Source organism: Buteo buteo, chromosome 5, assembly GCF_964188355.1.
Source record: "Buteo buteo chromosome 5, bButBut1.hap1.1, whole genome shotgun sequence".
Classification (NCBI taxonomy): Eukaryota; Metazoa; Chordata; class Aves; order Accipitriformes; family Accipitridae; genus Buteo; species Buteo buteo.
The window spans coordinates 43,665,629-43,677,937 of record NC_134175.1 but is presented as its reverse complement, the minus strand read 5'-3'; the positions used below and the strand labels follow the sequence as shown (position 1 = coordinate 43,677,937).

At 43.7% G+C, this 12,309-nt stretch overlaps 2 protein-coding genes across 7 annotated transcripts in view; one reads left to right on the top strand and one right to left on the bottom strand.

Annotated features, from left to right (window-relative positions):
* C5H2orf76 (chromosome 5 C2orf76 homolog) overlaps positions 1–5,489 on the bottom strand; it is a 42,835-nt gene extending 37,346 nt beyond the window's left edge. For all 6 annotated transcript variants that reach the window (XR_012650512.1, XR_012650513.1, XR_012650514.1 and 3 more), the window contains exons 1-3: positions 5,437–5,489; positions 3,495–3,647; positions 1,688–1,738 (exon numbers count right to left, since the gene is read on the bottom strand). Coding sequence is in view for 3 of the 6 variants with exons in the window: in XM_075028864.1 (XP_074884965.1) it covers positions 1,688–1,738; positions 3,495–3,627 (184 nt within the window). In the remaining 3 variants the exon portion in view is untranslated. The remainder of the gene's footprint in view (positions 1–1,687; positions 1,739–3,494; positions 3,648–5,436) is intronic.
* Positions 5,490–5,718: 229 nt separating this feature from the next.
* DBI (diazepam binding inhibitor, acyl-CoA binding protein) lies at positions 5,719–9,003 on the top strand. The gene is made up of 4 exons (XM_075029364.1): positions 5,719–5,866; positions 6,011–6,128; positions 7,877–7,939; positions 8,705–9,003. The coding sequence occupies exons 1-4, from the start codon at positions 5,858–5,860 to the stop codon at positions 8,776–8,778; spliced, it is 264 nt and encodes an 87-aa protein (XP_074885465.1). The 5' UTR covers positions 5,719–5,857; the 3' UTR covers positions 8,779–9,003.
* Positions 9,004–12,309: the final 3,306 nt, after the last annotated feature.

The window sequence follows — 12,309 nt, the reverse complement described above, 5'->3', positions numbered from 1 at the left end:
GGCATTATCTATGACGTTGAGAGAACAAAGTGGCAACTGAATTCTGGAGAGAAGGAAGCTGAAACAGGCAAGGTGAGAGACAGCCAGGTCCAACGGAGATTTCTGGCACCACCAAACAAAGCAGAAGGAAAAATCTGACTCTTACTAGCACTATTCATGCAGAAGTATCACTGGCCTTTCATCACCAAAATACAAGAAAGACAGTAGAGCACACAAGAGATGCCAAAAACATGAACCTGGATGATTCACAGCCTGAGGGGAAGGTGAGGAACTTGGCTTTGATTTTTCTGTGTGAAAATTTCCACGCAGCTAGCACCATACCACTAAAAGTACGCCCCCACTAACTGGTGTAACAGGTTTTAAAGTTCTGCAATGTTTTTCACCCACATTATGCTCAGTCCTACACAGCACAATCAGGTGCTCAGCCACAACATACACCTTGGGAAAAAATAAATTGATGCTCTAAGTGATGAAAGAACTAGCAACAGGGATAGGCAGCACCAGGAATACAACTGATAGCAGCAGTTCTAGATAGGACCTCCTCATCTAGCCAAAGCCACAGATATTAGAGAGAGGAAGGGCACCTCCAAATTCAAACTTACAGTTACCTAGATTTTAAGACCTTAAGTTAATATATTAAAAATAATAGTAACATTTAAGTCCTTGCCACTGACTTATCATAAACCTTAATCCCTAACTCTTTTTCTGCCTTCATTTTGCACTATCTGTTTCACCATCAGCAAGAACACAGAATGAAATGCTTGGCTTTTTTTTTTTTTTTTTTTTAAATAGGCAAATAGAGTCTATTACCATTCACATGCATTAAGTAGGTTCCTCTTTCAATTCTTTGAACCACTGTAGAGGAAGGAGTTTGTCAACTCCAAGAACATGGGAGACAGAAGATCACCTGCAGCAAAACTCCAAGGGAACTTTCAGAATTACCAAGTTTAGGAAAAGATATGTTACTGATATCAGAGTTAGCAAACTCCAAGAAAGAAAGTAGTTTAGTCTATTTGGAAAGTGTATTCTGTCCCAAACAGATGAATTGCACATGTTCGTGCCAATCTTCACAAAAAGGAAATATACACATAGCTTTACATTAAAGGATAAAGTCAGCCTAAATTTCACACCAGGCTATTTCATTCCATCAGCTTGTGTTTAAGAGCTTTCATATCTAGTTTGAGCGAAGTTTCCCTGCTTCTCTTATATTGTGTAAATTATTTAAGTTTGTAAGTCTTAAGCATTTTCTGTTTCCTGCCTTCAGCTCCCACTTCACCATCTTTTCTGACTTCACAATTAGTAATTAGATACTGAAACACATAAGCACATAGAGAACTACAATTTCAAAGCATCTGAGATCACAAGCTGCTCACTAGAGTAAAAACAGAGTTAAAAGGCACTTATAAAAGTAATAAAAAAATTAATACCAAAAATCATCAGTATCAATTAGCAAATAACGTATAACATGCAGCCTAATTCAAAGATTAATACAGAACTTCAAAATAACAGTCAAATTCTGTAGACATGATCCCAGCAGCAAAGCCCCAAAAGTTGCAAGTGTAGGCAGGCACTGCCACCAGCATGAGTATTCTACAGCAGCTACCTTTTAAATTGTATAAAAACTGGTATAAAATATTATGTCTGCATTTTACAGGAATTAAAACAGGGAAAAAAACCCAACACGTACCATACTTGTAATTTTTAAAAGGAGGGGGAAGTCCTGTTCTTGAAGACACATCTATTAAAATAAAAGCACCAAGTTAAAACAAAGGTGTCTTTTTTTTTGTTTCAAATATTTTATTTTCCATTATTATGCAACGTATGCACCCTGGGCATCCTTTACATCAAAATAAATCCACAACACAGAAGACTTGTTTGAGCATAAAATAATAAAACACAATCTTTGGCTCAGATTCTATAGTTACTCTGTATCTGATTAACTTCACTTGAGCATGAAGTCCCACTGAACAAAAGGACCCATGAGGACAGTGAGTCAATGCAATTAGGATATGATCACAAGAGTCTGATCCTTCAGAAATCTGCCAGGAACATCCTGTCAATGGTTTGCACAGCATCTCTCTCTACCTTATACAAACAGCTGACAACTGTCATTCATAATTGAATTGTTCAGTAAACCCAGCCACGCTTTATGTTCAGTAAACCAGCCACAAAAAGGAAGCCAAACTGTAGAAAATGAATCTTTACTCCCATGCAGGGCATAGCCCATAAGCAACTGCAAAAACACTAACACTTTCCCTGGTGCCAGTGCTCCCAGTGACACCCAGGGATTTAACCAGGGCCTTGGGAAGCCCAGCCACCTGTGGGATGCTTGGCAGCAAGGAGGCTGAAACCATAATTTCATCAGTAGTTTTAACAAGTTATCTCAAACTGCCCCTTCAAACAGATTACAGTAAAAGAAGGAACATGGCTTTTGGACCAGGAACAGCACTATCCATCTGTGGAATGAGGCTCCAAAAAGTCTTGTTCAAGACACTAGCTTTGTCTCAAATAGCAGTGAGTTGCAATACTGCAAACATCAAAAGCAAGTTTCTTAGCATTGTTTTTTATTTTATTCTTCATACCAGCAGCTGTACCATATGTTCTGAAAGTGCTTGTAGTTTTCTAAAGGCATCCTAAGATCTTACCATGCCTATCAATGTCTAGAAATATGGAAGCTGCTGAAAACACAATACAGCTGTGAGGCCTAGGGCAATGTCCTAGGAGTTGCTCAAATGTTATCAGCTGTAACAGCTCAAGACTTGTTTAAGCTGACTTCATGCAAAAAAATCAAGCGATATTATTCTGCACCCTTTGAATGTCTCCATTCAGGTGTGTAGAAATACACCTGCAAGATTAGGGTAACACCCTAACTACTGAGTTGCTGCGTGGGCTGGTCTACATTAACTAACTTATAGATACACTGCCACTTTCAACCAGGCTTCTAAAACATAAAGCCCATAGATGAGTAAATCTGCACCACAAAGCTCAAGATGGAGACAGAAACTCAGCAGCAAACATGCACGGTGAGACCTCACAGTGTCAAAAACAATTTTTCAAGATCCTCTCTTCTCACAAATAGCACACAGACTTACGTTCCCACATTCCACATATTGGTGTAGTTCCTAAGGATCAAAGGCTCTCTAAATTCTATTAATTTACTCCTGTTAATTTATGAATAGCTGCCTGACAGCACCACTCAAGGAGCCTGAGGCACTGAGCCAAATGCAGCAATGCCCTTGTCTTTTTGACTAAACATGGGGATGTGGGCAGGGGGAGCAGTCTATCCAAATTTAGGCACAGCACACTGACCATGGAAGCTCTTATTAACTCCAGACCTCTCATCCAAGGGAGGATAGCACAGAGAAGATGCAAACACAAATCTGGCATCTCTACCAAAGCCACAGAATTCCCATTCATTTGCTCCCTTCCACTTGCTTGTGCAGACACAGCAACACATGGGACTGAAATGAATGAATAAGACAACCATCCCTTACCCTTCCGCACAAAATTAATGAACTGCTTTACTGTCTGATCCAGGTTAACTCCATGATACACCACAGGTCTGAAGTTCCGGTGTTCAAAAGAGCGAACAAGACGGACTGTGATGGTTGAGCCTTCTGCTGACATGAGAATTAATTCTGAGTAACCTGGAAAACATTAAAGAGAGCAATTATTGCCGTTCCTCTGTGTACAAGCACAGCTAGAAAACAAGGTGCAGGTGGGCCTCATTCAAAGATTAAAATATGGTGAGAAATTCAATAGCATTATGTCTTTCAGGACTTCATTTGTATTATTTCTATAGAAGCAGTAACAGGATCTCAAAACAAACAGGGCTGCCTAGGATATTAGTGATACTGCACACCAAATGGTCCAGTATTTGTACCTGTGCTGTGTACTACAGCACCAGACTCCATATTAAACACACAAAAATGTTATGAATAAATGCAAGTATGTCATCTGGGTTTCAAGTGACTGAAGAGTTTACCTGCTGGATGAATAAACTTGTGCTCTAAAAGAATGTACTAACATGAACAAAACCAAAACCTTTTTAATATACTTATGTTGTAGAGAGCATAATACCCTGAAAAATGCCTAAGCTCTTACACAACACTCATTTTCACCTCCCTACAGAAAGTGGAAAAACCTCCCCCACATACACATGCAAGTAATTCTCCTGGTATACTACTGCATAATTAAGGGCTTTAATTTAATTTATAATAGTAGGTCTCTAGAATGGCTCTACAGGGCTTATACTACTTTAACAGAGAGCAGAACCTTCAATGAAAGTGCCTTATCAACCTGAGCTCCTCTTCAAACAAGGCCATGCATTGCTCCATTGGGTTCTTTCTCTCCACAGGAAAACGACCTCTTTCCTACATCAGCAAACTTCTCTATTTTTGGTGCTGGGTATTCCTCAACAACCTTGCTTTCTGGTCACATGCTGAACTGCCATGGCTGCTGCAGCAATGAGCAAAGACTGCAGTCTAAGTGTTGCAACATCAGTCAGGGGCACATCATGACCTCTGTATCTCCTATCCCTTAGCAGTCATTTCAGTCACCACTTCCAGTTCTGCAAGGGATTCTCTTACCTATTTATCCCTTTATGTTCTTTTTTTGTGTCTTTTTTTTTCCTCTTTTGCTGGGGGGGGAGATTATTTAAGCACCCCACTGCAATGCAGGTATCCAGGTACCTCCGTCTTTGCTCTATTTGTTCTAGCCGTATCCTGGCAAAGCAAACCAGCAATATTTTCTTCAAATACTTTCTGCAGAATGGGGACCCAGACCTTCCACATCACAAGGCAACTTGCTTTTACATCCCCCTGGTTAATAATTCCCAGAGCCCTAATTCCATTTTCATTGTAAATAGGCTGTGATGCACAAATAAGGGATGCCAATCAAAAAAAAGCATACTCCTCTGCATCTGAAAATAACTAGTTTTATATTAAACAGTGAAGACAGATATTTTGTTGATGCTATTCCACATGGGGTCAGGATCCAGAGGGCGTACTGCAGAGTAAAGAAAATGGGACAGCATTCAATTCAGTTTCTCCCGAGCAGCATGTAAGAACACTGTAGGAATACAGACTTAGGAGCACAGACAATTGGAAATCGCCTATTTTCACATTTACTGTACAGACCCAACAGACCGATCCCATCTAGGGCCGGGAGCAGGTACTACCCAGCGCCACCTCAGGGACAACATGGCAGATTCTCCTCAGGGCGCTGCCCGCTTCAGAGGCGCTGATGGCCAATACCTCTTGTGAGGAGGAACTCCGCCGGGCCTGCCCGGTTCCCGCCCGCCGGCAGCAGCAGCACCAGGGCCTGTGGCGGAGCACCGCCCGCCCCAGCACATCTCCTCAAGACCGAGCATCCTCCCCTCAGCCCTCACACCCCCCGTCCCGCCCGAAAGCGACCGTTAACGGCCCTCCGCCTTACTACCGACTGCCCCGCCGACGCTTCCGGGTATCTCTTCTCGCCCCGCCTCACACAGCCCCACCAATCACATCCCTTCGGTGACACCCACCTCACCGAGGGATTGGCTGCGAGGTGCACTGTCCCCGCCCCCTCCTCTCGCCCGCGGAGGCCCCGCCCCCAAAGCCCTGCAGTTGGGCAATACCCGGGCTCGCCCCTCATGCTACCGGGCGTCGCGCTCCCCCCTCGAAGCCCGCCCATCCCGCGCCGCCTCCGCATTGGCCCTTTGCCTGGCTTCTCCCCGCCCCCGGCAGGCCCCGATTGGCGCCGTGTTGGCCGTGGCGCCGGGATTGGTCAGCGAACGCTCTGGTGAGGGGTGAAGCGGCCGGGCGGCGGGGGTGGCGCGGCAGACGCCGGGAGTCGGGATCGCGCCGGGCTCGTCGCCATGTCTGAGGTACGGGCTGTGCCGGGGAGGGGGCTGTGGGGAACCGGCGGGTACCTCACTCTGTCCCCCCCTGTTTGGCGGCGGCGGCGGCGGCTGCCGCAGCAGCGTGCGGGTGCTCACCGCCGCCCCGCCGCGGGGCCTTTCCCCCTCTAGGCCGCGTTCCAGAAGGCCGCCGAGGAGGTGAAGCAGCTCAAGTCCCAACCGACGGACCAGGAGATGCTGGACGTCTACAGCCACTACAAACAGGCCACGGTGGGCGACGTGAACACGGGTGGGTACCGCCCCGGTCCCGGGGGGGGCGCGGCTGCGGCCCGAGGCTGAGCCGGAGGCCCTTTGGGAGGCAAACCCTGTCCCCTGCTGCGTGTCTCGCTTCGCGCAATCCCGCGGTTTGGCAAAAAATGACTCGGTACCGACTTGGCGTGGGTTCCTGTGCAGGCAGGCGTAAGCCGAGCTGATAAGGGTTTGTGCGACTTGCGGTTTTTAGATTTAACCCAGCTGCAGTCGTCTGAATCGTATAGCGGCGGTGTGAGAATCCTTTGCGCAAATATTGGGTTTGGGATTTTTGGAGACCTCTCTCAGTAAGTAGCTGCCTAGGTCATGGGATGCCGCTTTAATACAAACGGTTCTCAGTTAAACAGGCTTAAACAGCAAGGCAAACTATGCAAGTGTGAAATTGCAATACTTGGAGTGGGGGGCAGTTTGTTTAAGCTGGACTGGCTAACAAAAATAGTATTGGAAAGCCAAAACGGAAGAACAGGAGAAAAGTTTTATAGGAGCTGCAATTAAATATCACATCTCAGAAGGACCGTGGCAGAAATATCTCTGCAGGCATGCTATGCAAAATCTGTCCTGCTGCTTCAGCCTAGGAATAACATTTAGAATGAAGCCTGTCTCCGTTGACCTTGTGTAACGCTTGAGTAACTAGAATTAGAAAGGAAAAAGGTCATTTGTTCGGAGTGCTGGCCTCCTGACCCAGTTGCTGGTGAAGTTTATTGGGTGTTGATTGAATTAAAAGCTGGCAGTGAAGTGTATAGGAAATGGTAAGTATGGGCGCTTGCAGCCCAGTTTTCCCAAGATGGGCAGCATGGAGGGAGAAAACAACTGACTCTGGTTTTAAGATATGATCCTTTTGGTGTGGCTGGACCTTAGCGTTATTAATGTTTGCCAAGGTGAAATGGTGCTCTAGAGCTGCTAATGTACCAATGTTTCTGTAAGTTGCTGCATTCTTGTAAAGCAGTAGCCAACATGAGTTGGCTAGGAAAGGAATCTGTGTAAGAGTAAACTAATAGGGTCTTTGTCAGAGAGAGGTGGAGCTGCCAACTAGCTCTGCAGGTCATGTTGCCATGTGAGCAGTGCAAGGGTATTTTTGTGGCCAATGTACAGGCTACTGTCCAGTTCCATTTGTTAATCCTAAGCATTGTCTTTAAGGAGACAGAGGGGACTTTAGGTGAAGAATAAGCATGTACACATCCATATCTCATTCATCTCTTCACTATTTGGCCACAGTGTAGCCTGAAATGAAGTGATTTAGAATTCAGAGCTTATACCCCTAGATGACAGAACAAATGAAGAGCTATATGTTAGAAACCTATGATTAACTTGAGGATAATGAGTTCCAAGCTGCATGCAACTAGCTTTTGTTTTCAGTGTCTCTGTGTAATGGACCTTAGGGCATTTCTGCTTTACTTTAGCACTGATGTTCTTTCATCAGATAGCTGTCGTGCCACAGCAGTCTCTTCAGGAAGTACAATAAAACCACATCACACTATTTGGTGCTCTTTTGCTCAAATGCCGCTGTCTTAAGGGAACTTGACAGAGAATAGCTCTGTTGCCACCAATAGCATTCCAGGATGCTCCTTTGAGGTGATCTCCTGACTACAGGTTAGTAAGTAATAGCTGTAGAGATAAACCATTGTTTCTTATCGTAATTAAGAGATAAATAGCCTTCAGGAAAGGAGTAGGTATTACCTACACCCAGACCACACAAACTAATTCTGCTGCTTATCTTGTCTCTGTCAGACCGCCCTGGTATGCTGGACTTCAAAGGCAAAGCAAAGTGGGATGCCTGGAATGCATTGAAAGGTAAGTATCTGCTTAAAAAATAAAAATTAATAAATAAAACCACAGGCAAACTAGTCAGAAAAGCATATGTGGTTCAGCAAGAAATAAAATAATGTTGCCTGATGAGTTCTAGAAGGTCAGAATGCTGTGATGATAAACTTACTTTTGATTACCTCTGCAAGGCAGAAGTAATCCTGAAAAATGTAGTCTGTGTGAAAGGGAATTAAGGTGCAAAATGCCCAGCTGGCCGAAGATGTTACACAAAGGAGAACTGTAGCAGCAGCAGAAACCTAAATCTCTGTTTTCCAGCTCCCAGCCTAGTACCCCAGAGACTGAGCTCTCCTTCTAGTTGTTGTGTTTATTCTAAAGCTTTCCTAACTGGAAGGTGCAACTGGGCGCTCTGCACTAAATGAGCCAAACAAGCTGTCTAATCTATGAAAATGGGATTTTTCTGGTGTTTTAAGAAGCCAGCACTACATCTAAATGCAGTCTAAGTTGATTGAATAACTTTCCTGTAATAATTGTGAATGGTGTTAATAGAACTAATACACAGTTTAGTTGCTGTCTGTACAAATGTAACTTTGTTTCAAAGCACTGCTTTCTTATGACTGCTGAACACATCTGTTTAAAACTTTAATACTAGATTCACAGCCAAGTGACCTTCTTATCTTTTCTGCTCTCTGGTGGCATGCTGCTACATGGTATAGCAAGGAACTGTGAATTGCATGTAAAAGGTGTCTTAATCTGTGAAGGGTATCTGACTGATTCCTGTGTTCTGTCCTTCAGGAATGTCCAAAGAAGATGCAATGAAAGCTTACATAGCAAAAGTGGAAGAACTAAAGGGCAAATACGGCATCTGAAGACTGAATATAGCAGCCACTTGCACACCTGAAACATGCCTTATTTCTAATACTGTGGAAAACCGGTTTCTGAGAATAACTTTAAATACCTACTATGTTATAGTCGGTTCTCCTCATGCCTGTTGTAGTTCAGGGCAAGTTGCATACCTGCCTAATGTACTGACACATTATAAATTCCTTCTGGGAACAAAATCTGGAACTCATTAAAGTGCATTTGGTACTTTAGCTGTTGTGATGGTCATCCCTTAGAGATTGTTCTTGAGCTCATCCCTTAATTGCTGTGTTGCAGGTGTCAAACACTTCTTTGTAAGAGGCACAAGCCAACCTCTCCGGTCGTTGTGCCACTAGAGGGGGCTCGGTAATCTGTGTTTCGTGACATGCGGACTTGCGTCCAAACCAATCCGGTGATGTCTGATAGTGCTTTGCTTCCTTTCTCATGTAGATGAGTGGCAACCCACAAAAACTGGAGCACTACAAAGTTTATCGTGAAGAGGCTAGGTCTCATGCTGTGTATACTAAGAACAAGGTGCTTGATATTTGTTGCCTGGGGTTCTCAGAGACTTAGTCAACAATTGCCAAATTATCTTCCTTGGAGATGTTATTCCCCAACAGCAACATTAGGCTTCTGGGGAGAAGGCAAATACTCAGCAGCTGAACACAAAACCTTCCCTGTGAAAGAAAATGTTCTGCAGGCAGCAGAGTTGTTGATGCCCTTGGCACTGTGTACTGCTGTAAATACAGAGTACTGGTGTTGCCGTGTACTAAGTCTACAGTGAGGAGTGAATCAAGTATAGGCTGGCTTAACACTGACAAGGCTGTTCAAATGGAGAGACTTACAGTGATCATCAGCAAAAGGTTTATTACAAAATCCACTGTTGTGGCCATCTCCAATAAGCTTTTTTACCCGTTTTGGTCAGCCTCATATAGTCTGTTGGAGGTGTTGATGCTGGAAAAGGAGACTTTGCTCTTAAAATGTGACATTGAACTATTCCAGCAGAGTGCATATGAGAATGAAGTCCCAGCCTTATATGGGAATAAAGCATTATAATTCCCACTGTACTAGTTAGCACCTGAACAGGTGAGGACTTCAAATCAAATGGTCTTCAGTTAAGCAGTTGATTTATAGAAATGCATAAGGATGAAACCTATTGTTACATATCTGTCTAGGTAAGTACCTAGTTCTGTACTAAGTTACACAGGTTTTGCTGTGTGTATTATCTAACTTGTATTTTCTTATGCCACTGGTAAGATATGGAGATAACTTCACCTCACATGCTTTCAAAAATAACTTCCCCCTTTGCTACTTTTAATAGGAAGTGCTCTTGGAGCTTCTTGTTCACCCTTTAAAATGTGTTAGGATAAAGAAGGGTTTGTTCCCTGTTCTCATAAGGAAGAAGGTTGTTTATTCTTGTTCTTCTGGGTAAGTAATATAAACATTTGGGGTTTTTTACTGCCTCTTGTATCCTCTGTTTAATTATTTGAGATTGTGTTAATTACATTCACCTTGCAAAAGAGGAGTAAGAGCAGATGTTCAGCATAAGAGATGTTTTTAGCTCTTTGCCAGCCCTAAATTCCACATCCAGCTCCATCTTCACAGCTGTATTTTGTGAAGCTGGTTATCCTTGGAGGATTCTGCCAACCTGCAGCAAAACGTAGTTAATACTGGCAAATGCTTCCACTTCCTCTCTTGTTTGCTGGAAGCTGATGCACTGTGACCATGCTGTGCTTTGCTAACATGCTTTCTGTCAAAACAGGTGTTTTCAGAAAGCAGTGGAGTTGGATTCTGTCTAAAGAGTGGGCTGGGAGTTCTATATCCTAGTCCTCATTCAGCTTTATTTCCCCTGTGAGACTTAACTAATTGTTACAGTGCTGCTCTCCTTTTTCATGCCTATCTGGCATTAGGAAGACATTGCTGTGTACAGAGTGCTTATCCCAGAGAGGACTTGGTCTTGGCCAGGCTTTTATACGTTGCCTTGTACTTGCAAATAATGCTATTTGCCAGTTTATACAAGTGACTGAGAACTCTACCTTGGATGTCATTATTTGTGTACTCTTTATTTTTACCATAGTAACACCACCTTCCTGCTTGCAGCCTTGCCTTCCTTAGGAAAGTAACATCAGCGGTCTTACTATTTAGCTTGCCCTTTGGCAATGAGTCTACCCTTTGGCAATCAACTGCGCATCTTGGGAGTGAGCTGAAAAATTCAAGTTGTGGAAGTAAGAGCTCTGCAGTAAGAGACTACAAAAGGCACTAAGGCAGAAACAAAGGTACTGATGTCTGTGCACAGTGTTTGTGGTGAGAAGTAGCAACACAGAAGTTCGCTGCACAGCCATTAACTGTGGGTACTACCACTGCCAGGGGAGTGTTGAAAAAGACCAAACTGAGTTGAGGAGCTGGTTGTTTAGCAGTAGGATGAATGTCTGTAAATCTACGGGATGTTGGGCTGTCTGAAAATGTTGCTGACTTACCGACCACATAGTGCTTGCTGGTATGGGGTACGAGACTCCTGGGTTGCATAAATAACATTTTGGCAGTAGTGATGCTAGGGCAATGGTGGTTTAAGGACATCTACAAACAGATTTGTAGGTAAAGGTAATTGCTTTTATTAAACTAATATAGTGGTAAAAATAGACAGCCATTCAGGTATACAACCTTGAGATTTGAAACAGAAGCAGCAAGCCTCAAACGAAAATATAACTTCAGAACCATTGCTCTGTCTGTAACAAGGTACTCTTGATGGAGGAACAGATGCTTCTGATGGCTGGGCAGTGCTGCAAAACAGGGGATTGTTCTGACACCCATTCAGGGAGTTGCTGCTGTTTCCTCTATTAGATCAAAGAAAGGCCAGCAACATCCTGATCCTTGCAGTGCTTGCGAAGGGGAAAAGACGTGCGCTGAAACAAGCCCAGCATGCAGGAGGTCAGAGGCCAGCTGGCACACATGCACTCAAGTCTGGTTTGCTGAGTCTGCAGAGTGTGCAGGGATGGAATCTGGACTTTGGATGTGGCAATAATAAATGTTAACTTGCATGTGTGATAAGACAGTGTTCCTTCTATCGCGCTTCTACTATTAGCTCTTGCACAGAGAAACTAGCTGATTGGCACCCAGTGCAATTAGAGATAAGCTGAAAAGGGGATGTTGTTTTCCTTGGGTTTTTTTTTTTCTTGTGGGTTTTGCTTGCTCTTACCAAATATATGTGAAGGTGCAACACTCCTAGCACAGATTTAACAAATCAGTATTGGTGTGCTGCTTAAGGCCCATAACAAGTTTTTCAACCCTGTGAAGTTAAGTTTGCTGTTTGATGAAAAAGCAAAGCACTCTGAGACTGACTGCAGTGTGCAGCTATCTTTCTGTCAAAATTCTTCAATCCTCATCTGGAGTGATCTTGTTTCACAATGCAAGTATTTTAACCTTTGAACTTACTTGACCCTGATGATACAGCTGAAAATAAATGACAATCGTATTTGCTGCTGTTTAAAATATTTGCTCTGCCCCCTGAGTGTTCAGAGCAAATACTATTGGGCAATACC

What these genes read in the sequence shown, in the direction of transcription:
- DBI (XM_075029364.1), top strand. An exon ending in GGTGGGCGACGTGAACACGG is followed by an intron (nt 6,129 to 7,876) that starts GTGGGTACCGCC and finishes TGTCTCTGTCAG; the next exon opens with ACCGCCCTGGTATGCTGGAC. An exon ending in TGCCTGGAATGCATTGAAAG is followed by an intron (nt 7,940 to 8,704) that starts GTAAGTATCTGC and finishes TCTGTCCTTCAG; the next exon opens with GAATGTCCAAAGAAGATGCA.